At 39.4% G+C, this 25,396-nt stretch overlaps 4 protein-coding genes across 4 annotated transcripts in view; 3 read left to right on the top strand and 1 right to left on the bottom strand.

Annotated features, from left to right (window-relative positions):
- Positions 1-2,855, top strand: part of myl2b (myosin, light chain 2b, regulatory, cardiac, slow) — a 6,129-nt gene extending 3,274 nt beyond the window's left edge. The window contains exons 2-7 of the mRNA XM_008335691.2: positions 919-1,008; positions 1,088-1,163; positions 1,273-1,377; positions 1,745-1,823; positions 1,923-1,971; positions 2,225-2,855. Of these exons, the coding sequence (XP_008333913.1) occupies positions 919-1,008; positions 1,088-1,163; positions 1,273-1,377; positions 1,745-1,823; positions 1,923-1,971; positions 2,225-2,329 (504 nt within the window). The 3' untranslated portion in view covers positions 2,330-2,855. The remainder of the gene's footprint in view (positions 1-918; positions 1,009-1,087; positions 1,164-1,272; positions 1,378-1,744; positions 1,824-1,922; positions 1,972-2,224) is intronic.
- Positions 2,856-4,503: 1,648 nt separating this feature from the next.
- Positions 4,504-9,436, top strand: LOC103397434 (serine/threonine-protein phosphatase PP1-gamma catalytic subunit). The gene is made up of 7 exons (XM_008335692.3): positions 4,504-4,887; positions 5,772-5,903; positions 6,493-6,723; positions 6,857-6,961; positions 7,362-7,585; positions 8,464-8,598; positions 8,748-9,436. The coding sequence occupies exons 1-7, from the start codon at positions 4,833-4,835 to the stop codon at positions 8,835-8,837; spliced, it is 972 nt and encodes a 323-aa protein (XP_008333914.1). The 5' UTR covers positions 4,504-4,832; the 3' UTR covers positions 8,838-9,436.
- Positions 9,437-10,054: 618 nt separating this feature from the next.
- On the top strand, positions 10,055-19,124 carry pptc7a (protein phosphatase targeting COQ7 a). The gene is made up of 6 exons (XM_008335693.3): positions 10,055-10,698; positions 12,865-13,044; positions 14,271-14,469; positions 16,958-17,081; positions 17,155-17,284; positions 17,393-19,124. Exons 1-6 carry the CDS (start codon positions 10,497-10,499, stop codon positions 17,449-17,451), a joined length of 894 nt encoding a protein of 297 aa, XP_008333915.1. The 5' UTR covers positions 10,055-10,496; the 3' UTR covers positions 17,452-19,124.
- A 138-nt stretch (positions 19,125-19,262) lies between these two features.
- The window catches only part of rad9b (RAD9 checkpoint clamp component B), an 11,153-nt gene continuing 5,019 nt past the window's right edge, over positions 19,263-25,396 (bottom strand). The window contains exons 7-15 of the mRNA XM_008335694.3: positions 24,989-25,126; positions 24,794-24,908; positions 24,598-24,697; positions 24,089-24,195; positions 23,822-23,928; positions 23,173-23,237; positions 22,668-22,766; positions 20,930-21,110; positions 19,263-20,352 (exon numbers count right to left, since the gene is read on the bottom strand). Of these exons, the coding sequence (XP_008333916.1) occupies positions 20,215-20,352; positions 20,930-21,110; positions 22,668-22,766; positions 23,173-23,237; positions 23,822-23,928; positions 24,089-24,195; positions 24,598-24,697; positions 24,794-24,908; positions 24,989-25,126 (1,050 nt within the window). The 3' untranslated portion in view covers positions 19,263-20,214. The remainder of the gene's footprint in view (positions 20,353-20,929; positions 21,111-22,667; positions 22,767-23,172; positions 23,238-23,821; positions 23,929-24,088; positions 24,196-24,597; positions 24,698-24,793; positions 24,909-24,988; positions 25,127-25,396) is intronic.

Here is a 25,396-nt window from a genome sequence, read left to right as displayed (position 1 = left end):
AGATAGATAGATAGATAGATAGATAGATAGATAGATAGATAGATAGATAGATAGATAGATAGATAGATAGATAGATAGATAGATAGATAGATAGTGAATATCCTACATTGTGAGCATGTGTAGCTGGGCAGCACAAGCCTCCTCTGTATGTGATTTACGGAAGTTAATCCACAACAAGAGTGGAGCAGCAGCTGCAGTGAGGAACAGGCTGTCACTGCTCTGCATCCCCTCAGACTGTTTTTCACACTTTGTTAGCAGTGGTGTAAATAGATCAAGGTAATCCCTTCGTCTGAGGGGGTATTCATCAAACCAGCCTCAGCCTCCCCCGTTGTCATCATTCAGTTCCTACACAGTAATCCTTCATGTGATCCTGGGACATAAGGAGGTGAAGAGCAGGTGAAGAGGAGGACCACACCCTCCTCCCCCAGGCTCTGTCTGCATTGTCACACAATCAGAAGCCGAAATATAAATATTCCCCTGATAAACTGACAGAGTGTAATGCACTCAAATGGAAAAAAACACTAGTGTAAATGTGGTCGTCTTTTTCAAAGCGATACGGAGGAAACACTGCAGTAAACTTGGGAACTAAGGTACAAAAGCTTTAAACTGTAGTAAATAATGCATAAATAATGTTCAATAATGTACACAAAAGTAGACAAATTAGTCAACACAGTTGACCAAGATCTTTCCAAGAGAAGACAATGAAAGAGTTTCAAAACAAGTACTTATTTATTATGTCTCTACTGGTTTATTATGTCTCTACTGTAAGAAGAAGAAGAAAACTAGTAAGTGGTGTGTCCAAGGAGCCAAGAATACCTCCCCAGATACTGGTGTCCTGGAACAACCTGTTGAACGATGAACCAGACTGGAAGAAGTTGATTTGGTCACAACTAAAAGCATCACTGTCTTACCCTACAGTCACCAAAGAAAGCAAAGAAACGGTCTGAAGGAGCCAGCTCCAACGTCTTCTCAATGTTTGAACAGGCTCAGATCCAGGAGTTTAAAGAAGTCAGTAACTGTTTTGTTTTCTTGCTCTTGAGTTTTATGTACACTGGACTCTGTGGTTAACATGTTCACACATCTGCAGGCCTTCACCATCATGGACCAGAACAGAGACGGCTTCATCGACAAGAACGACCTGAGAGACACTTTTGCTGCTTTAGGTAAAAATCACTGAAAGATGAAGTGAATAAATTCTTCTCTGATAATTGACAAATTATCCCAAAATTATAAACTTTGTCAGTTGCAGTGCTGCTATTTTGTCTCTTCCAGGTCGTTTGAATGTCAAGCAAGAGGAGATTGATGAGATGCTAAAGGAGGCGCCGGGGCCGATTAATTTCACCGTCTTTCTCACCATGTTTGGAGAGAAGCTAAAGGGTGAGATCTGACATCTGAACAGGAAGGAAAATGTTCCCATTTCCAGGTGTAGCTAAATCCGGTTTATCTAGGTAAAGAGAAAAGACATGGAGCAGGAGTCTACATAAATATTCAGGCTAAGAGCCTTTTCTCACATGGTCAAACTTTGAAGAGAATAAAATAAAATAATATCTTAATCAGAGCCAAAATAGAGATAATAAAATCAGTATTTATCTGGGGTAAAAGCTCAAAATCACAGACAGGTCCAAATGTTGTCCCAGCCCAGGCTTGTTAAACAAAGTGGAGCATCAAACCCTGTAAGGTGTTTTCCTGGCCATTTCAGCACAAATTATTTCTGCTTGGTTTAATTGTCTTCTCCTCCCCACAGGCGCTGACCCAGAGGAAACGATTCTCAATGCCTTCAAAGTCTTCGATCCTGAGGGAAAAGGATCATTAAAAAAGGACTTGTGAGTAACTTCCTGTTGTAGTGAGGAGGTTTTCATCAACTCATCAGCAGCATCTTTTTCACTTTCTTGATGTGTGTGTGTATGTGTGCTGGTTCACAGTGTCACGGAGATGCTGACAACACAGGCTGACAGATTTTCATCTGAGGAGGTCAGAGCTGTTCTGCTGTAGACCAGTCAGTCACAGACTCACAGGACTATTTCACTTAACATAGAGTCAGATCTAGACTCAGACACACTACATGACAAAACCCATCACAGACTAACTGTTGAATACAAATATTATTTACTGTACATGGGTTACTAACGCCATCAATGGGAACCACATTATAGTTAAATTTTAATTTTTTTATGTATGTAGTTGGAGACAGAAATACCATAAAACGTTAATTTCTGTCTCGCAGATGGATCAGATGTTTGCAGCCTTCCCTCCAGATGTAGCAGGAAATCTGGACTACAAGAACCTGGTCCATGTCATCACACATGGAGAAGAAAAAGACCAGGAATAATAAAAAAATCTAAACGCTGTTCCCTGTTTGTGTTGTGATTTACAGAATCAGTTGCTTACATGAATGATGTCATTATATTATTTTAATTTTCTGCCTTTTCTTTTTCTTTTTTTCTTTTTTGCTGATGAAAAGCTCAAATGGGTGGTGATGTAAAATTGTAAAAAAAAACCTGAACCATCCCTTTAATATGTTGTGATTTGATCTGCAATGACATTTTCTGAAAAGTACAATAGAAGGAAGGGATGTCAGATTGTTTTGAGCATCTCTATATGTACAACTACAAGTTTTACAACAGCTAGAAAATTAAAGTGTGTTAAATTTTGACCTGTGCTGTTTTCATCATGTCAGTGGATTTGGAGTTTTATTGTCCAGGCCTGTGAGGGTGCTCTGTTAAATCCTGATGCAAAAAAATAAAATACAGTAACTTTCCCCACTTGTAGACAAATTTGTGCACAGATTCATTACCTGAGGCTACAGCAGGAAAAAAAATCTTCAGAAGTGATATTTAATGAGTCATTTAGGTCTTAGTGCTGTGCTGAGTTAGTAGCTCAGACATCTCTGTTACGTGAAGGCAAGACAGGAAGCAGGCTTGACCCAAGAGCAGCACTAGGGAGACTCTCTTCAGGTGCAGCAGGTGATTTATTTACAGTGCAACAACAACAACTCACAGAAATGAAGCATTGTTTATAGACAGGTTCTCTGGCAAATATCATGGAAGAGCAACAACAAAGTTTCACAGGAATATAACATCGACTACAGGCATGCTCTTCTCCAACATCATGGACTTTTCAAAGCTCATGGTCTTCCCAAACCATGGACTTCTCCAACTCAAGGACGCAAACAACAAAACACAGGCCACTCACACATTGCTACCGAACAACCTCGAACAATGATCCCACCTCGACAGAGTGAGGGAGGGAGGTGTATATACCCTGGGCACCAGGTGACACGAGTGAGACTAATGAGCAGAGACACAGGTGAGGCTGATGACACTAACACCACCCAGCAGACAAGACAGGAAGGGGAAACAGCTGGTTCAACTGCTCAACTGCTTTTGAAAAGCTGAAGCAAACAAGGATGCATGTTTTAATACAGAATATGTAGCAGACAGAGTACATCTGGATTTGACCAAACAAAACACTGCTTCCCCACAGCCCTGGATATCTGTTGGTCAAATGGTCTAGAATCGTCACGTGGAGACGCTGATGAGAGCTTCATTGAGTTTAGGTGGAATTACACAATTAGACAATTAGACCTGAAGTTAATGACTGATGAATCTGTCCTGCTTTTTGAGTTCATATCCAGTTTTCTTCATCCAAACATCCAAATCATTTAATAAAACACCAGGAGGGAAACAAATTACGACTCTTCCAAACCTTGGAATTGTGGAGGTTCTGTAATGATACTGTATGAAGCTATAGACTGTAGTTTTTAAGGAACAAGTCCATGGAAACAATAAAACTTTTTTTAAATAATACTCCACTGATTAACTTTAAGTTTACCTCAAGTTTCCTTTAAGTCACTTTATTGAAAAATATTCAACATGACCTGTTGAACAACAGCTAATATTAGTGACTAGTTTTTAGGGTTAAACAACTGCTAGTTTTAGTGACAACTACTAGTCAATGTAGTTAATACTACTAATAATGACGATGTCTGTAGACAACATTATGAAACCTTTTAAAACTAATAAGCTACAGCTAAATGTGGCTTTGCTTGGACTCCAAAATACATTTACAAAAAACAATCGAAGGCTTTACTTTTAAAAAGCTCTATGTAAGAATAAAAAATCACATGGCTTTAAAGTTATAGTGATGTTAAAACTTGTCTTTATGAGTCATTATTGATGAGTCATTGACAATTTGAAAAAGTATAACAAGGCTTTCATGTACCTGGCTCAGATCTCAATTTGAATTGGGTTTAAGCCCTGATCTTTTATGGTGTTTTTGTTCATCTGTTCATCTATGACGCGATCCTTTTCTGCAAAAATAAACACATCTAACTGTATTTCGGGTTATTTCTAAAATAATGCAGAAATAATAATGAGATGGTTTTTTTGTGAGCATGATTTTGTTTTTTGTTTTTTTTTAAAAGTCTCGTGCGAACAGGACGTGTTTTCCTTCCAGTCCAGCAGGGGGAAGCAGCGGAGAGGTCAGGATCAGCAATTATAAAAGCCGTAGCCTCCTGATGCCGCTGGCAGACAGTTGAAGGTGCGGCAGCGAAAGTAGCGTCGTTAGCTCAGCGCTAGTGCAGCTGACGTTTATTAGTTTTTGTCCCTATTTGGCGGCCCTGAAAACGGCCTTGGATGTAGTTGTTTTTTAAATTGTAATATTAAAGTAGATTTTTAGATTTTCCCCGACGGATTTACATCTTCACCACCACCTGCTTGAAAAAAGCACAGCTAACGTTAGCAAGCTAATGCTCAGCTAGCGTGCAGCATTTGCGATTTAACGCTACAAAATTTACCCTAATTTGAAATCTTATTAAGTAATCCGCCGCTGCAATGGCCGATGTTGACAAGCTCAACATAGACAACATCATCCAGCGTCTTTTAGAAGGTAAGAAAATGTTTGGTTTTTTTCCTGATGTATGCTAATATCAGCTAATATAGCGTCACAGAGCCTGTTTCTTAAGATTATAATCGTAAATAACAGTCATAGTGGGAACATAACGTTTGTTGCCAGCTATGTCCTTTTTGTAAAGAATGTTTCGGTTTGAAAACGTTGAAAACGAGTGACCAAAGGTCAAGAAACACTACGTAACTGTTAAAATTGCGCCTATATTTACAGTAACACATTCCATCATTGAGATAAAACCAGGTATTAATATCGAAGCCTAACAGGGAATAATGCATACTGACGATATAAACCTGTAATACAAATTATGTATAAAATATAACGTCAACTGTTCGGGCTGTTTAATTGATTTTAAAATTAAATTTAATTATGCTTAGTATGATTTATATAAATAACAGTATGAGTTGCTCGTAATTGAATTACAAAGTAATTTAAAATATTCGTTACATAATTGATATGGGATGTATAATATAAATATTTAGTCACCAGTGTTATGTATATTTAATTTAATCAGTTGTCATGACTGCATTCATTTATACCTTTAATCATTTACGTAAATGTAATGGAAATGATCTGCAATGTCCCTTCATCCAAGTTGCCTATTTCTAATGTCATGAAACAGTTTACGCAGCATTTTTAGAGAATAGGGATAAATGGCTAAAGGAAAAGCAGGTGCCTTTGAACTAGCAGTAACAAAAACATCTCATGTTCAGATTATTTAAATCCACATAAATCTTCTGTAGTTGGTTGGATATGTTTTTATCACAGTGACAATACATTTGCATATTTTGCAAAATTAATAGAGCAACCAGCTGTGTGTGCAGAGCAACTTAATGTGTATGCTGACTTTGTTTTTCTTGTTGCAGTCAGAGGAGCAAAACCTGGCAAGAATGTGCAGCTTCAAGAGAATGAGATCCGTGGATTATGCCTCAAGTCCAGGGAGATCTTTCTCAGCCAGCCCATTCTGCTGGAACTGGAGGCCCCTCTCAAGATATGTGGTAAGTACAGTGTTTGTTTAGACAGCAGGCAACTTAATGTCTGTAAGGCATAAAAACATTTGATTGTTGTTCTAATTTGTACTTAAAAACCAGAGTTCACGTTCTCATACTGATGACTGCTGTCTTTTGCAACTCTCTGTACAATTAGAAATGTGTCAAGACGGATGTCAAACCAGTCCCATGATCCAGTGAAAACTGTTGAGAAAATCTCACATTTACTGCATGCTGACTGTAGCCTACAGCTGAAAACACTGGTATTAGAATTATGCCTAATGATAAAGACGGCTAAAGTGTCTGTCCTGAAGCTCTTAACTCAAGTCAAGGCTAAAGATACTATCAAAGTTACCCGTATCTCCCTGGGGAAAAACACATAGTTCTGGGTTATGTTCTTAGTTGCTGAACAAAGATAAGCAGCTTATATTAGGACTCACAAATGCTATTAATTTACATAAATCCACAGTTTCCCTGTTGTCAAAACTCGGACGTTAGCAACAATGGAGGAAATAAAAAAAATTATAATTTTATAGTTATTAAGAATGTAAATCAAGGCTGCATTAATATATCTTCATATTCTCTTTCTCTTTGTTAGGTGACATCCACGGGCAATACTATGACCTGCTGAGGCTGTTTGAATACGGAGGCTTCCCCCCAGAGAGCAACTACCTGTTCCTGGGAGACTATGTGGACAGGGGGAAACAGTCCCTGGAAACCATCTGTCTTTTGCTGGCCTATAAAATCAAATACCCCGAGAACTTCTTCCTGCTAAGGGGAAACCACGAGTGTGCTTCTATCAACAGAATATATGGTTTCTATGATGAGTGTGAGTCCTGTTCACTGCCTTCCTTGACTGAAAACATACTATTTTTGTACTTTAGTTTGGCTCTATTAAACACCCAGCAGATGCACAAACACACACAACAGCCATAATGAAATGTTCTTTGATCTTCTTTTAGGTAAAAGAAGATACAACATCAAACTCTGGAAGACATTCACAGATTGTTTTAACTGCCTCCCGATTGCAGCCATTGTTGATGAGAAGATCTTTTGCTGTCATGGAGGTAAATTTTGCTTTTATAATACAGTGCTGTGCAAAAGCCTTATTGAGACAGTATTTTTGGTGATACATTAAGAGATAATACAAGTGCAAAAAAATAATCTCGATCTGTTTGATTTACAGCCCATTTTAAAGGTTAAGAAAGGGTCTTTGAAAATCATACACAGATTAATAGGTTTACCAAAATATCAGAACAAAAGTTTACAGTAAAGGTGGCCAACAACGAAATGTAGCTGTTGCCTTTGATTTCTGGTTTTTGATTTGTTTAATTCTGTGACAATAAGCCTTCATCTGCTCGTCATGTTCGTGCTTGATCACTGTCTTTCATGCAGTTTTCAGCAGACGTCAGCTTTCTGCATGTGAAACCAGCATCGGCCTCAATGTCACGGTGTTTATTTGTACAGGATTGTCACCTGACCTACAGTCCATGGAGCAGATCAGACGCATCATGCGTCCCACTGATGTGCCCGACCAGGGTCTGCTGTGTGATTTGCTCTGGTCTGATCCAGATAAGGATGTCCTAGGCTGGGGTGAGAATGACAGGGGCGTGTCATTCACCTTTGGCTCAGAGGTTGTGGCCAAGTTCCTACACAAACACGATCTGGATCTGATCTGTCGCGCTCATCAGGTAATCACACACACACACACACACACACACACAGTGTAATTTAATATATATCAATACAGTGGCTGTAAAGTAGTGGGTCAACCAATACGCTGATGATGCACTTCATAAAGTCGGACGTTACATACTGTACAATGAAATAGACACTTTAATATTGCTTTTAAAATATTATAGGAATTGGCAGGACACTTTTTGATAGCTGTCTTCTGATTGTCTTGACTGTTGTGTCACAACTTGGGATATTCCCAGTGAGGGCCCTGACACAATAGTTTGTGGACCATCAGCCATCAGACTGTAATGATTCAAAACTTAAGGTTGTGTCCGAACATAGTTGCAAATGGGACATTCTTTCCTTTTAAGGTCTACATGTGCATCATTGGCTATAGTAATGAAAGTGAAAAAGTAAGGCAAATAGTTACTTATGTAACTTACCACTCGAGTGACCTGAGCAAACACCTACATTCAATGTGTTACTCGGCGTATGCAGAACTGTTAGCAGAGGACTAAGAGGACCAGTTAAATAAAGCAAGAATCACCTCATTTTTGCATCCCACCTCCTCCCAAGCCCTTCTGGCTGCTTGCTAATAACAATAATATAATTAAGTAATACAATAATTATAATATACAATTATAAATGGCCCTTGATTTGCCTTCATGAAGTTTTATATTGAGTTGGTAAACTGCAAATGTTATGTAACAGATTTGGTTGGAGTGCCTTCTAGTGGTTGTGGCACATAATAATCTGGTTTTAAACAAACATTAAGAAAATTGGAATATAATTAAAATATTTCACATAAGAAGCATTAGAAATTCCAATGTGAATTAAGGGGAAGATTGACAGCCCTAGTGTAAAAACCTATATTTTTACTTCTTGCTTGCAGGTCGTTGAAGATGGCTATGAATTCTTCGCAAAGAGGCAACTTGTTACCTTGTTCTCTGCGCCAAACTACTGTGGCGAGTTTGACAATGCTGGTGCCATGATGAGTGTGGACGAAACCCTCATGTGCTCTTTTCAGGTGAGTTTTAAACAGGTGATGATGTAGCTGCATTTCTTTTCTGACATTGTTGTGCAAATAGATTTTTAGCCTCTAGTTTTTTCAGGAATAGTCACTGGACAACCAAAAGTCAGACATCTAAACAAACACCTCTGGATTTTCTTTTGTAGATTTTAAAACCAGCAGAGAAGAAAAAGCCCAATGGCAGCCGTCCTGTGACTCCACCTCGAAACATGGTCACCAAACAAGCCAAGAAATGAGAGGCCGAGGTGCTGAGAGTCAACGGCCAGAGTTCCACTCTTTTCCTCTGCTTTCACTTTCTGCATCTGGAGGATCGCGTGTCCTTTATGCAGGCAATACTGAAAAAGATATCCACTCCTACATGATGAAAGCAAACTATTTTTGTTGTTTTGTCCACAGGGGTAAAATTGATATGTCACCATGATAAACCTCAGGTGTTTTGCACTCCCATTTTGCAACTAGTGTTTGCCACATATGACTGTTTAATCGTGAACATTTAACAATATGGCTACATATGCACAGGATTGCCTTGTTTTGAAGCTGTGCATTTGCTTTTTTCCAGTTTGGTGTTTTGTTTTTTGTGTCCTGTTTGTTTTTATTTTTCTTCCAGTTATGGCCACAATATGGTTCTAAAAATGTTGGGGAAAGACCCGAACACCTGTTTTCCTTGTTTAGAACTTTATCAAGAGTTAATTTGCTTTTTGTGTCCGAAAACATTCAGTTCACCCTGCATTTTCACGTTTTTAAATAAGGGTTGTGCTAAATACAAACCAATAAAGAAGCACTCTTGTTATGTTTGAAATCTTTCTAATAAACTGAGTTTATTTTAGGGGGAAAACTGTAGTCTGTTCGTCATTATTTCCATTAATAGATTGCCGGTTAGGTACTGTAGTTTAAGGGAGAAAACACGATATACTGGTAACTTGTCTAACTCCACAACCACTTTCCCCCTCACCTCCGCCACTCACCACCCACAAGAGGGAGACAAAAATGTACACCAAAGTACAACTCAAACTAGAACTTTTAAGAAAATAGAAATTTTAGGAATAACATGAAAATCTATAGGTTTCTTTTTATGAATAACATTTAAACTTACGTTGAAGGCAGGAGAAGATGTTTTCATGCAGAAGTTTCAGAATTGAGATAACCTTTGACTCAATATGGTTAGGGTGTGCAGATACCGGTATACAATCCTCTACAGAAATTTAATTTGTCTTTAATTATGACATGTCTTTTTTTCTTTAACATCGTTACTAAAATGGGGGGAACGTACGTTCCGTATCGGTTGGTCTTAGCTCACCATCAGTAATTGCAGCGCTATCTGCACACGCTACATTGAAAAAGAAAGGAAGCTATAAATAAAAGAATTAAAAAAATTAAAGGAATGCACGAGTTAAAGCCCGAGTTTACTGAAGCGCACTACTTCCTTATGATGAAACAAATTGCGCAATGCCCTGTGACGTCAGAGCAGTCACAAGACTCCATTAGCAGCAGTTTATCTATTGCTCCTAAAGCTGCGTCTCTACTTAACTGACAGCATGGACTCGGATAAGCGGCATCTACAGCTCCACGGCAGGAGTAGTCTGGGAGAAGAGTGAATTTTGGAAATATTCCTCTGTACATATACTCTCAGAAACTGCGTTTATTTTCTAACAACAAACGGCTTGGTCTACATGCGTGCCTGGCGGCTGTTAACGGCGGCGTTGTCCGGTTGAAAAGCTCGCCGCTCGGCTCGTCAGCGGTCACCACCTTTTGCAGCTACTTAGCTTAGCTTTTGTAGGTTTAGTAGAGTCGACACTGCTGTATTTGAACGCTGACGGTGAAGCTAAGCTAGCTCGACTGCTAGCTTGGCCGGTGTTTGTTGGCTAACAGCGGTTTTTGCTGTACTTGAGTGGGTGATGTTGTCTGTGCTGTCATACGGTAGACTGGTGGCCAGAGCTGTCCTCGGCGGACTCTCTCACACAGACGGCCGTGACTACAGCCTTGTGACAGCGAGCTGCGGCTTCGGCAAAGACTTCCGTAAAGGCATTCTAAAGAAAGGAATGTGTTACGGGGATGATGCCTGCTTCATCGCACGACACAGATCCGCCGATGTTTTGGGTAAGTGTTGGCTTTGTTTGAGTTGTAAACATTTACACAAATTGATACCACTGGTCGTGACGTGAATGTAAGGTCATATTTCGAGCACCTTGAGCTGGAGGCTCAGAACTCCCGATAATATTGTTTATGTGGAAATGTCGGCTTTTGATCCGTAGGACACTAGCACAAGTCCGTGAATTGGTTGAGCTAAAGTATAATCTATACAAAGAATCTACAAATTCCGACTTCCTAAATAGACCCAACACAACCATTTCCTATTTAATAATGACCCTAAAATTTACATTTTAAGGCCAAATGACAAACTACAGAAAGCGTAAATGTTTGGAAACAGGCACGTGGACAAGAGCAAAACATAATGTGGGCTTCATTTTAAAGGTTTAGTAAGCATTGGAATTATTCATAATTATGTGCAACCTCAGGGCCAGATGATAAAACTTGAAAAAAATGTGAGTAATCAGTTGTCCAAAATTGAAATTTATAGGTTATAGTAGAGAAAAGTAAGGACTCTTATATTCTAAATATGCAGAGGTAAAGTGCTGTTTCTTGAGCATTAATGGCTAGCTGTTTATTTTGACAAACAAGTGGACCTCTGCTTTGTCACCTGACAAACGATTTCTCTTCTCATCTACCACATGCCAAACTAAACACAAGCTCACACGACTTGAAAATGGTAACGCTATATCTGAAGAAAACACCGCCTGGTTTGGCATCGCTTTTAAAAACACCACAACTCCAACCTTTTACAAAAGAATAAATGACAAACCTGTGCATTATTTTTTGGCACAAATAAAGAAAACATTAAAATTGAAATTAATTTGGTTTGCTATAACCTAGGATCCAATTTGGGAAGCATCAAAATAACAGACCATTAAAATATGATGTGAAAGAACTGATTGTAAGATTGTATTCAGTCAATGTAAGTCCATATTAAGTGTCAGTGACAGCTTAAAGTACTAATGTGAGGTACATTGTGCAACCCAAACCACAGGATTAGAGCTAAATAAGCAGATAAAGATTCCCTGGGAACAAAAGTCCTGATACTATTTGTAAGCCACACACAAAGCATCCTGTTCTTTGGTACTGAGTGTAAAGTAAACACTTAGGTCAACAGTCATCTGATTAAACTTTATAATTTATATTTTAAATTTATAAACAATCATTAGCCACTGGCAGTATTGATCACCTGCTGCAGATGTGAATCTGGAGCCATGATTTCTACCCTTACACTATCACCACAGCAAATAAACAACAAAACGATGCCTAGAGGTCTAAAAATGAGCTGCCCGAGTCAGTTTCAGAAAATACATTCTTTGGTTTTCATGTCATAGACAGATCATTTCAATGCTAAATCTTCATCCTAACAATTCTCAGGAGAAGCAAAGAATAGGTTGCAGCTACAGGGGAGTGGATGGAAATAAGGATGTCGGCTCATAGAAGAAACTCTGCAGCTATATAAACCTATGGAAAGGTTACTGTTATCTTCTACAGAACTATTTCTGAAGAGACACAGAAAAAAGTCCTTGTATGGTCACCAGCACAACTTAAGTTTCCTTTCCAATAAAATTTGGAAACAAGGAAAGGAAAGTGAACTCCTTGTCATATGCACACAACGAAATGTGACCTCTGTATTTAACCCATCACCAAAGTGAACAGTGGTCAGCTTTTTGAGCGCCCGGGAGCAGTGTGTGGGGACAGTGCTATGCTCAGAGCACCTCAGTGGTAACTTGGTAGCTGGTGGATTCTAACCTGCAACCTTCCGGACCCAAGTCCGCTTCCTTAACCAAACAATTTTGTAGGTGGTTGCACTAACACCAAGAAAGAGTTAAGTAAAAAAAATATATATATGTTGTCTTAAATGCTAATAGGAACCAGACAAGAAAAACTAAAAGTAAAATTTGAAGGGGTCTCATTTGTCCTCATTCAGCACAGGCTGTGACCAAAGAGTAAATGGTGAAAATCCTTCTTTTGTTTTCTGGGATTCTTTGGGACCTGAAGGAAGTTTCCATTGCTAATGAGAACATCTAAATCAAAGCAACATTGAGGCACAGTCATTTGTGAAATCTTAAGAATGTCAAAGATACAAGAAGCCTCTTACAGTTCTGGAAATACTTAGGTGGTCTAATTTCTCAGCACACTGTAAAATGTAATCATATTTTTGTCTTGTAGGTGTAGCTGATGGAGTCGGAGGCTGGAGGGACTATGGTGTTGACCCATCACAGTTTTCAAGTACGCTCATGAAGACATGTGAAAGGCTGGTGAAGGAAGGACGCTTCATTCCTAGCAATCCTGTAGGGGTCTTGACGACCAGCTACTATGAGCTGCTGCAGAACAAAGTGCCACTGCTTGGTGAGCACATCCAGTTTTCTCTGTCAGGCTGTGATGCAAAACAGTTTCCATGTGGTTTGAATCCAAATTTGTTCTTTGGGGTTAAGTTGTTTTTTTCTGGATTAGCTGTTGGCGGTTGGGGATTTTTACAACATGACTCAGAGCCCATCCACATCTGATTAGGAAAGCTTGGGACCTGCACAGTTGAGCTTGCACTCAGAATCCCTTCTGTTTCCTTTTTTAACCTCTTCTCAGTGACAAATCTTGAACACGCATGAAGCATCAGTAGATGAAGTATTACATGATCAGAACAGGGTATGAGCTTTGGTACTTTTCCACCCTGTATTATCACATGGACAGCAGGAAACAACACTGTATTGTGCTGTGTATGAAACCAGCCGTTCTTCAGACCAGCAGTGCGTGTGTGTATGTAATTGTGCTGCTGGAGAGAAACCAGAGAAGTAAGGCAGGCAGTGAGTCACACAGCGTGAGGGGTTTTGAAGGTCGATCCCAGAGAGCGTATTTCGGTTTGCCAAATGAATCAGCCGTAGGGTGTGGCTGTCTGCTCCACCGGCTCATGTTTCCTCCACATCTCCCAAATAGTGCAGATCCAAAAAACAATCAAAAGCGTTAAGTTTTCAGTGTTCTGTCAAGTTGGTTTACTCAGCCAAACCTTACTTATCAGCCTGCTAAAGTGCAAAGTTGCCATGGGTGTGTTGATGTAGCTGTGAAAGATCCTACGACAATGTTTCCTTGTGAATGTTAAATATGTACGATTTTCGTACTTCATAGTTACTTTCCACAAGATTCTTGGTTTAATATGCACAAAAGTACATCCACAGGATCTAACTCCGACCAATAATGTCGACTGTTTGGATGCTGTTCTTTGAATTTTATCCTTTCCATTAATTTTCCCAACATGGTCATGATCAGTGCAATACATCGTCGTATGGCCAATTTTGTTGTCCTAAGCCATTTTCTTTCCTCACTGCTGAACAGAGATTTGATTTCTTGTTTCTTAACCTTTATGAATCGTTCTTGAATCAAGTCTTAAATGATGTTTTTTCAAGGGGTAGCTCATATCTTAAACAAGGTTTTCATATTGAGAGTATAACTGAAAGATAAACTTTTACAAGGTTCAGATATATGTACATAGATTAGTGATTTTATCTGTGGTTCAAGAAATGGATCAGGTCTTGAGGGAGCTAATGAATGAATAAATAATGTGGTTCTATTTTTTTCTCCAGGCAGTAGCACAGCCTGTATAGTGGTCTTGGACCGACAAAGCCACCAGCTGCACACAGCCAACCTGGGAGATTCAGGCTTCCTGGTGGTGCGGGGAGGGGAAGTGGTCCATCGCTCAGACGAGCAGCAGCACTACTTCAACACCCCCTTCCAGCTATCCATTGCTCCTCCAGGAGCTGAGGGGGCCGTCCTCAGTGACAGGTGAGACTGGTGGTGTGCCTGTGCATCAGCCACACTGACGACACACTTTTTTAGATGCTTTCAAAAACATAAAAATATGTAAATGGAACTTTTACATGTTTTCATAAAAAAGCAATTTCGGATTTGGACTAGAGTATTTCAAATGTATTAAAAACTTGTGTATTTAAAAAAAAAAAAAAAGCTTTCGTCAACCCACTAGGAATTACCATATATTCCGGACCATAAGACGCACCGCATTATAAGGCGCACTATCAATAACCGGGAATATTTTCATACATAAGGCGCACCGAGTTATAAGGAGCATTGAGCAAAACAAAACAGTCAGCGAAACAACTAAGCGGAACAATCAAGCATGTCTGGATCCGTATCGTCATTATCAGTCAGTCAGTCTCGTTGCTGTTAATTAGCTGTTCAGTGATGATTCCGGCCTTTGTGAAACATTTGAGACTGATACCTTAGCCCAGGTATCCACGATCCATTAGCAGATTGTGGCGTAACTCGCCCGGCGTTGCCTCCCTGTGTTGGTGAATGTGTGTTCGCCTCCTGTCATCTAATGCTTCCACGCAGCTCGCAATTTAACTTTAAACGCCCTGTTAACACCAATATTCAGCGGTTGGAATTCTCTGGTTTATCCACAGATTGCAAGCCCCAAATTAGTTTGCTTCACTTGGGTTTTGACAATATCAGTGAGATGTGGAGATTTGTGGAGAAGGGTAGTGACCTAAGTTGGACACAGAAAGGCACTGTTGTTGTTGTTCGCCCCTCCAGAGTCAGGCAGTTGTCACTATTTTTGTTCTGGATAGTCACCGTGCATGATGTTCCGTGCGGAAGTGTGGATGTTGTTTTGCAGAGAGAGAGAGTGTTTTGCCTGCATCGATAAAAAAGGAGAAACAAAAAGTTCTTGACAACAAAAAAAATCTACAGCAATGCGTCTGAGTCGCCCTATATCGCACCAAACATCGACAATACAAAAACACAACTCAGAGTCTCCGGGTGTTTGGAGGCACGGTGCGACGTTGCACGGATTTGGGTTAACCACCATACTGTAATAATAGTTGTTGAGCATCTTCTTATTGTGATAAGAGGGTTAAAGTTTAACTGTTAAACGTCATTGTTGGCTCCCAGTGTGTTTCAGTTGTGTGCCATTGTGTGCGCGTGTGGTTTGGCTTTATAAAATTAGTTTGAGGTCAGTAACCACGACCAAAATTAATTTATCTTTAAATATTAAAGGATTTTTAAGTGCGCTTTATAGTCCGATAAATACGGTAATGTGCATTAGGAGTCGAAATTATTCTAACTAAATAAGTACGATCCTTGATATAAGGAAACATGTACAGACATTTTAGTGGACATTGATGTCCAATAAGAATATAGTGAAACCTCACACAGATATAATTTGTGTGATGAACTGTTGATCACTCCACACCTCTGCATTACCTTATCTTATTTTGGCTACAGAAACATAATCACTTGACAGTGGATCAGGATAGGTTGAAAGGAATCATCACATGAGGATTTTGGAACAGACAGTGGGGTCCAATAAAAGCACCCACCGTTATGACAACAGTGGGGTCAAGAACTTAATGAGGCACAAACCAAGTGAATCTGCCAGTGTCAGGTTTGCTTCCTGGAAAATGCCTCCAGCCTGCTGCATAGCCCTTCCTTCTGTCATGAATGCCATTTATTATTAACAGTCTGGACTGGATCGTGACACATGGAGTCCAAGCTGCCAGGGACAGTCTGTTCTATGATCCTGCAGGAACTAAAATCATAGCTCAGACAAGAAATAGACTGTCCCCAGTAGAAAAGAAAAAGCTGAAATTGTCCAAACAAGTGGAGTCACTGCAGCAACTAGTTAAAATTGGACCAATGTGCAATTGTTTCAAGATCATCCTTCTTGTTTTTACTAATTCCGTCCAGTACATTTTAGTCCAAAAGTGAGTTGCAAAACCAAAAATGTTGTGCTGTACATAATAAATACAAATGCATACTAATAATTTAAAACACACTCAGGTTGCGGTAAAGACGAGTGTAAACAAATAAACTGTCTCATCAAATGTATCAGCTAAATCATTCAACATTTTTGGTGCCAGAACAGAGAAGTCTCGATCCCCTCTGAGCTTCAGTCTGATCTAAAGGACAACCAAAAACCCTACATCCCGGTCTTTGATCGATAGGTCTTAGAGACATAGAAGCAGATCAGACTGGGAGGGTGGGGCAAAAGCATTAAGACTTAAGACCACCGTAAGCCAGAACAGAGAGCACAAAATAGGATTTATATGCTCTCTCTCCTCTGTTCCACTGACAAGGCGGTTGCAGAGTTCTGCTTTTGTTGTAGACAGGACAGGTGTTTCTAGCTAACACCAAACATATATGGTTGTTACAGTAATCCAAAAGATTAATGATAACTGTATGGATAAAGTATCTGACATTAAAACAAAAGTGTGACTATTCTCTTTCTCAATGATTTTTTTTTTTTAATCGCCAGCCCTGATGCTGCAGACAGCTCTTCCTTTGATGTCCAGCTGGGTGACATCATCCTCACTGCCACTGACGGACTCTTTGACAACATGCCTGACTATATGATTCTGCAGGAACTGAAGAAGCTCAAGGTAAGTTTTCAACTGCTGTGAGAAGAAACAAAGTGAAATTCAAACATCATAACATAACTCTTTTCGACCAAAGAACACAAACTACGAGAGCATGCAGAAGACGGCACGCAGCATCGCAAAGCAGGCCCACGACCTGGCATACGACCCAAACTACATGTCACCTTTTGCACAGTTTGCCTGTGACAACGGGCTGAATGTAAGAGGTAAGGAGTGTAGTTTCTCACTTAAATTAAAACATGAATGTCCTTGGGATGAAATGCACAACATTCTTCCTGAGATCAGTTGCTAACAGGATTCTTTTTTTTCTTCAGGAGGAAAGCCGGATGACATCACAGTGCTGTTGTCCATTGTAGCGGAGTACACAGATTAAAGGCAACGGGTGGAGCTGTGACAGCGCCTGCCTCTAAAGGTGATGAACTGTTGAAGTCCTGCTGGCCAGGATAAAGAACTAAAGTGACAAGCTCTCCCTGCTATGGCTGGTTCCACTCTGCCTCAGAACTCTTTTCAAATAAGAGAGCTGCAGATTGAAGAGGACATGGGTCCAGAGAGACTCTTGGGCAGGCTGCAGCCTTAAAGTCCATTAGTGATGCATAGGAAATGGTATTTTGGCTTTTTAATAAACATGCAAAGGAATATGTGTGTGGCAGATCTGAAGCATTGTGTGTGTATATAAGGGTGTGTGCAGAGAGAGTGTGTAAATGTGATGTTTTTGATGATGGTTAAAAAATGTAGTGCATTTCATACATCCATTTGTATAAAATGGACAAATGGCTTTGTCCATTTTATACAAGAGAAATGGACAAAGCCATGGTAGCAAAGTCTGGGAGAGTAAATGTTTCTCTGGTTTTAGAATTACTACTTTTTTTAAAAAAAACGTGACTGCATGTATGTCAGTGTGCATGAAACGGATGTAAAGGCTATAGTTTCCAAATCCACTGGGCTATGTTGGTCTTGTGGCCATAAAACGCACAAAACATGTTTTTAAAAAGTGAGTGGTGGTCATGTGACCAAATATATTTTTATATTCTCTTTGTACAGTATCCTATTGTTGAACTTCTTTGACTGAGCTGTGTAACGGAGTAGTTTTTAAGGATGTTGCTCACAATCAAGATTTTGTTTTTTATCCCCTTTCTCTTCTCAAAGCTACAGTTAGAAAAACTAAAACAATGTTCCTACTGGTTTGAGTTAAAAAAAAAAAAAAAGCTCTTTATCACAGGGTTTATTTTCTTTTAAACAAAAAAAGTCCGTTTTACCCTAACTTATTGAAAATGGGCCTTTTGTCTAGTGTTGGTACTGAGAGATGCAGATAAAAGTAGAGTACAAGTGTCAAAAGTTGTGTCCCATGTCTTGGTCGACAGCCAGTGTTGGCTACATACAGAATGTCGGCCAGAACTGCCCAACTGCTGACATTAATGAAGCTCTGACCTATAATCAAGGCTGCAACCAATATTAACTGGTGATGCATATCTTTGTAGGTTAAACAATGACATGTCCTTCAAATGTAGGCAGCCCATCTCAACTGCAGATCATGAATTGGGACACAGCTAAACTGTTCAGGAGCCATAAAAGAAAAATTCCCCATCATTCCCTGTGCTTTTCTCTGAACAGTCTCCTCAAGTTATTCTTGTGTGATCAGTCAACAGCATAGGAATGGTAATAAAGCCATGTGAGACTTTGAACATGTCACTGTGGGTCTTAACTTTGTACAATCTGCACTGTTCAATAACTAGATGTGATCAGTCCATATTGGATGAGGTCAGTGTCAGACACCAGTCAGAAACTCAGCAATGAAGGTGTCAGTTTTTATCTTATCTCAACACTGAAGACAATCGGAACAGCCTTAATGATGCAGCCCAAGACGGTCTAATTTAAGGACATCTTTGTTGACACGATGCTTTCTGTCCGACTTAAATCTACTGTTATCTTCACCATCATTTTCCTGTTTTGTTACACACAACCACATCCTGGACTCCACATCTACTCTCTATGAAAAAACATTCACCTGCCTGTACAAGACATGAATAAAGGGTATATTATTTATTATCCCACTGTGTCTGATGGCTGTTTGATAAAAACAAAGCTGTATCATGGACCAGTCCACCCAGAAAATACATTATATGTTGGTAAAATAAGGGTGGAAAAGAAGAACCTCTTAGCTAACAGACCATGTCAACTTAGTACAAACCAAAAATGTAAATTATTTTTACTACAATTACATAAGAGCATAGTTTTGTTAGCGATAGTACTGTACTCAAACAACATAGTATCCTCATCAGTTCTAAAATTGTAGGATTTAAATAAATCAGAAACTGCTATCAGGGCTTGTTAAGCACTAAATGATCACTAATGAGTTTAAAATGCCTTAGTCTGTCATCTTTACCACAGGAGGAGCAGATGTTTTTTTGCTATTTTTGCATCATCAAATCTGCAATTAGTTTTGTAAGACTGGTTTACTACCACCACCTTAACCACAATACATTTTATGAGGACAGACTGATGTGACATCTTCATTCTAGGGATCATGTTTTCACAAGCAACAGTTTTGAATAATTTTATATTAACAAATGGGTCCAAACATATCAAGTGTTACAGTGTTAATACATGTTATTTAAATAAAATGTTTTTAAAAACAACTTAACCAGAACAGGTTTTTACCATTAGTTTTGAGTGAGAATCAGATGAATAATTTGTTTTGAGAACAGTAACAAGAGATATGGACTTCTTCCTATTAACACACCTAGCCATAAATGATGCTGACACACAGTTGTTGACCTCATGCTGTGTCCATCATGTCCACTAGGTCATTAGGCAACTTCTGTGTTATATTTCCTCTGTTTGTATTTACAAAAATTACACAATATAACAAAATGAGGAACGAGTGGACCAGTGGCTCCTGACTACAGACTATGCCAGCATATAAAAAAAGATGCAAACAGTCATGTTTTAAGCAGTAATGTAAATTAAATGCTTATTTTAAATCAATATAAACTATTGTAATAAAAAAAACAAGTGAATTAAATATTTAAATAAGATCAAGTTAAATGACTGAACATCTAATTTACCATTGAACATTCCTGTTTAATTCCATCATAACCACACGTAGAAATGTTTAGTAATGATTTCCCACAGTTTTTCAGAATGAAGCACTTCTCCTGGTCTCTCCTTCCACAGCTTCCTCTGTATCACTGTAACAGGCCAGAACAGAAAGATGAGCTGCACCAAGGTTGTCATCCTGCTCTGAGGACAAGGCTTTGAAGAGAAGGGAGCAGATCTAACAGAAAAAAACACAGATGACACATAATTAACATTAAAGTGCACAAGTGCATTATTTTAAACAACACTTAAAAGCCGCAGCGACCAATGTGGCTCTTTCGAGACCCCTGTTCTAGACCATAGAAGGGGAGCTAAAACTGGTTTCGGGAGATTAATTCCTTTCAAACAAATATTGAAGAAACCTGAAGAACACTTTATTTCCTAAAAATCCTGTTGACTTGGAAGCACGTGGGATGGTTTTTTTCTTTTTTCACCTCTTATGGCGTTACCTGCTGCAGTTTCTCCAGCTGCTAGAGTTCTTACGCAGTAGACAAGTTGCTCAAACTGGTTTATGCAAATAGATTTTTTAAAACAATGAAATGATATCTGTGAGAATTATGTAATAACTGTCAGGGGACAAAACCTGAGGCATCACATAACTGTAGGAATCCTTCCCAGAAGAGGGTTCATCCAAATCATTAGAAGCACTTTCACCACTATGATATGTAGGGAGTGGTGCTACATGCACTACCCATTGAGGATAAACTCTGTGTGTTTCCATTGAAATTTAAGCTCCAAATATGAATTTTTCTTACTTGACTGGAAGCAGGAGTCGCAGCACCCGAGGCAACGTCTTCTTCAGGGACAAGGCTCTCCAGGTAATGCAGAGACGGAAAAGGAGGCTGGAAGATGGGGCTGCCCTTACTGGACATGATCATCTCTGTTTCAGCAGGCACATCCTGGGGTGTGGTTGCAGGAGCAACAGCTTCTCCACATCTGAGAAGAAAAATGAAGACAGGATCAACTTCAAATTTGGATTTGGTGGAGAAAACAAAGATGACATAATTTCAAGATTTGGGAAACAAGGACAGACATTTAACAACATCTTATTACATTTCTAGACCAAGTGAGTTTTGAATTCTTATTCTATTTCACTATTTTCGATGAAAACATTTAGGACATATTTTTAAGCTCAAGGGAGCTATTTTCTTGTGCAGCTTTCTGTCTGCTCAGAGTTCAAATGTCCTCACGCTGGTTATGATCGAACATTAAAAGAACCATTTGTTACAGTGTCATGTCATTAACCTCAGGGTTCAGCCACAACAGATGTATGAAGACAAACACAACAGGAAGTAAGGGGGAGTTTCCCTTTAAGACTGCAGACTGTGTCAGGCTTCACATTATTGTTGTCAAAAGCTCATCAGACCATAATGTTCAACAGAACACTTCAAGGACGGCAGAAATGAGATTGCATCAGAGCCCAGAGCTGAGAGGTGCGAAAGCAAGCAGTTGGCAGAGACAGGGACGTTGGCAGAGCTGCCAACCAGCCTAACAGAGATAAAGGAATTACAGAGTGTTACACAGACAGGCCTCTAACCTCAACCCACATGTCCTGAGTTTGGCCTGTTTATCTGTGCCACAGATACAGGATTGGCTGCTGTGACACTACGCTGTCTTACACAGCTATAAACAGCAGGTGAAACAAAATGTCTAGACTGAACACAGATATGACACTCCAGTAAAGCCTCAGTCAAGAGATGAAGTAGGGCATCATTGGGGAACGTGGTCTTCAGTACAAACAAGGAAGTTGGAAGTTGGAAGAAGTCTGGTCGGAGTATTTACCTTAGTCTTAATTCTCTGCTTGATTTGGACGTTTATACTCTTGTGTGACAAATGCTTAATAAACCCTGATGAATTACAAAAATGTTTCATAGACAGAAAGTGTGTGTGGTTGACTGGCCTGCCTGCAGTCTGGATATGTCTCCTACTGAGAATGTCTGGAGTGTCATGATAGGTAGAATTACACAAGCATGTACCGTTAAAAAAACATTAAACAACTTTGTACCTTGTACAAAAAAGAAAGATATTTTTAGGATAATTTAAGAATTTAATGCTCAGGTCATTTGTATTTGTCAATGTCAGACATGTACGGAACAAACATGTTTACAAAACATACAGAAGACATGAGAGTTGTGTGCATCAAAGAATGGAATGTTACATTCAATGGACTGAGGAATCAGATGTGAGCCAAATGTAGAACTTTGGAGACATGGATTAGGTGCATCATCATTTATTTAGTCTAACCTAATAATCAGGCAGGTAATCCAAAGGACAACACAGGCCAGGCAGGTACCAAGGAGACATGCAAGCAGGAACAACATGCAGTGAACAGTACACAGAGACATAACAACCTTCCCAGCAACAAAGAACATTAACCCCACAAAGACAGAGTGTGGGAGAGAGGTATATATACCCAGGGCACCAGGTGAGATGAGTGAGACTTATAAATCACAGGACACAGGTGAGAGTGATGAGACAAATAAGGTTAGTTACCTCGGTGAATGAGAGGGACTCCTGTTGTCAGATGCAGGTAGAGTGGCCAACACCACGGTGGCCTCCAGGAACATGTCCTCTATGAAGAAACATACAGGTCTGTAAAAAAAAGCATTAGTGATAAACTGATAGATCTCAGGGAGAAACAGAAATCTGAAAAAAAAAACTTAAAATTACTGGTTAGCCAAAACTTTTATAAATTAATTAATTTTAAATTATATAAACTGTATAACTTTAACTAAAACTATGAGGCAGAAATGTTGTGTTGATTGATGTTTTCATTATTTATGAGTGGAAAATAAAATCAAAATGTTAAAATCACGTAGGTTGTTATGAATCTGATGTACTTGCCTATGTATTTAAATTCATCCTTCTTTAAATACAACATGTCAGGGAGTCCAAGGTCATGGAATTAAGTTCGGGGGAACAGACTGACGTAGGTTTCTGTAACTAGATATACAAACACCACTCAAGACCCAATAAAGGTGGCAAAGACACTACTTACTTTCCTGCAGCACCAAAGAGGACTGACACTGGAAGGCAATGTGACTCTGCGAAGGCCAGAAAGCCCTGTAACAAGAAAACAGCCGCCAAAAAGTCAGACGTTCTTGTGAACAGACATAACAGGACTGAAATGTTTTGACGGCAAGTCATTTTCCAGCAGTGCTATTCAGTGTTTACAACCAAAAAAGGGGAAATACCAGAGCATGAGTAGCCACAGGAAGGTCACATTTTGAAGTTTACTATTTATATCCATCTTAACTAAATTGTTCTTTCCCCTGCACAGTCAGCTTCAGCTAAGGAGACGCATTAAAAGCACGTTTCTGAAAAATTAGGCACAGCCGTGTGTAGTAATGCAGGGCAAGTCTAATTAACTGACTTGGGCCAACAATTCCTTTTGCTTTAATAAAAACCAATGATTGCAGCATATAGTGTCTGGAACCTGCTTTAGTTTAACTTCTGTGTAGTGGCCGAAGGGAGAGTTCACATGGAAACGATATAGGGAGCCCAGGACCAGAAATATGACCTGTTAACCTCCAACTGCAACTAGTGAATAACTCTCTCACTCCGTCTCACACACACACACACGCAAGCACACACATCATATTCTCATGTGGCAGGATAATTGGAGCTTCCAAAAATAACCCTGTTACCCTCAACTCCTTCAAACAGAAGGTTATGTCCGACTCCACTCCGACCTGAAAATGTTCAAACTCGTCTGGGTGTAAGGACATCTCCGTGTACATGAACTTCAGGTGATCTATGACAGAAGTTTACACAGGTCATCCACAGTTTTAGTGTTTGAATCGGTGAATTCTAATGTACTGAGTAACATTTCAAAGTTGGTCTTCTAAACACTGCTGCGACACACTAACCACCTTGGGCAGTCACCAAATCAAAGTGTAAAATTTTCATCTCACCATTTCCCTCCTCGTAGTAGTTTCTCAGACTGACTCTGTGTGGAGTCGTTGACAGAGTGATTTCCTCTTGGGACAGTGGGAAGTGAATCACCATGTCACTAAAAAGTCTATACAGAGTAAAGAAAAATAGTAATGGAGTCAATGTGTCTTTGGATGTCTTAAAGTCACTAAGACACATTTCAGACTTATTTATTGTTCATATGTTCAGGTAATGTTTACAGGTAGCAATTCAGGCAGCATAAAGTGTATGTGTTTCAAGTCAGCTGACTGACAAACAAAAGCTGTCAAAATTCAATTTATCTCCACTGACTGATTTAACATTCCCTGCCCTATTTATTCACAAGTTAATTATTTTAATAGATACAGAAGGCAGAAAAAGAAAGTAACAAGATGTTTCAGTTCAGACATGTGCAATTTAGGCAATGTGCACGTGTGTCTGATATTCATGAGCTGAGTTTGAAGGATGACCCGCAGGTTTAAACTTGATAAGAGAATGTTGAGGTTCTAGCCTGGCAGGTGCCTTCAGTATGTTGGGACACAAGTCTGCAGCAAACTCCGCCTGCAGAGATTCACTTTCCTGGAAGTGAAGGTTGTGGGTCTTGGTTAGACCTAAAACGAAAACAGACAGGTTGGTTATTTGCAGCATAGTGCCACCTAGTGATGGTAGTGTGTAAGGCAACGTTTGGAAAATACATTGTTACCTACCATGTTTGCAGATGAACATGATTTTTACTCGGTCACTGGTAGTGTTGATTGTTATCTGACATCGTTCCACATTTCGCTCAATGGATGTCAAAGACCGGAAAAGCGGGAGCACAGACTAAACAAATAAAGTCAAATTTTGCAAATTGCTCATAAAACGCTCATAAAAAAATACGTAAAAATACTGCTCTTGAATACCTTCATGGCGAGTTTGCAGTGGATAATTTCACTGCCTTGATCTTGGTTAGAGCCAAGGCTGTAGTGTTGAAAGAACATTGGTGAGAAAACGAAGCAGGCGTATGCAGAATGAGCAGAGTTGACTGATCTCAGGGCCAACTGAAAGACACAAAGGATGTTTTAAGATGCTTAAAAGTCAAAGTAAACTTCCATAGTACTAAAAGATAGTAACATGGAAAGTCCTCATATATATAAATAGTAATAATAAAAAAGAAAAATAATCAACTAATGGTGGATACATCTAGCTTTTTTATAACGTGAAGGTCGAGACCGTATGGTAATGACAACATGCAGACTTGTGTTGAGTTTACTTTATAGGTAATATCTGCAGTAATGGATGCTGCTCACCCCCTTCAGCAGGGAAACCAA

The sequence above is a fragment of the Cynoglossus semilaevis genome, chromosome Z (genome assembly GCF_000523025.1).
Source record: "Cynoglossus semilaevis isolate Cse_v1.0 chromosome Z, Cse_v1.0, whole genome shotgun sequence".
In the NCBI taxonomy this organism is placed as follows: Eukaryota; Metazoa; Chordata; class Actinopteri; order Pleuronectiformes; family Cynoglossidae; genus Cynoglossus; species Cynoglossus semilaevis.
This window is presented reverse-complemented; position numbering and strand designations above follow the sequence as displayed.

What these genes read in the sequence shown, in the direction of transcription:
- LOC103397434 (XM_008335692.3), top strand. Translation starts at nt 4,833, where the DNA reads ATGGCCGATGTTGACAAGCTCAACATAGACAACATCATCCAGCGTCTT. An exon ending in ATATGGTTTCTATGATGAGT is followed by an intron (nt 6,724 to 6,856) that starts GTGAGTCCTGTT and finishes ATCTTCTTTTAG; the next exon opens with GTAAAAGAAGATACAACATC. An exon ending in CCCTCATGTGCTCTTTTCAG is followed by an intron (nt 8,599 to 8,747) that starts GTGAGTTTTAAA and finishes TTTCTTTTGTAG; the next exon opens with ATTTTAAAACCAGCAGAGAA.
- pptc7a (XM_008335693.3), top strand. Translation starts at nt 10,497, where the DNA reads ATGTTGTCTGTGCTGTCATACGGTAGACTGGTGGCCAGAGCTGTCCTC. An exon ending in GGGGCCGTCCTCAGTGACAG is followed by an intron (nt 14,470 to 16,957) that starts GTGAGACTGGTG and finishes TTTAATCGCCAG; the next exon opens with CCCTGATGCTGCAGACAGCT. An exon ending in CAACGGGCTGAATGTAAGAG is followed by an intron (nt 17,285 to 17,392) that starts GTAAGGAGTGTA and finishes TTTTTTCTTCAG; the next exon opens with GAGGAAAGCCGGATGACATC.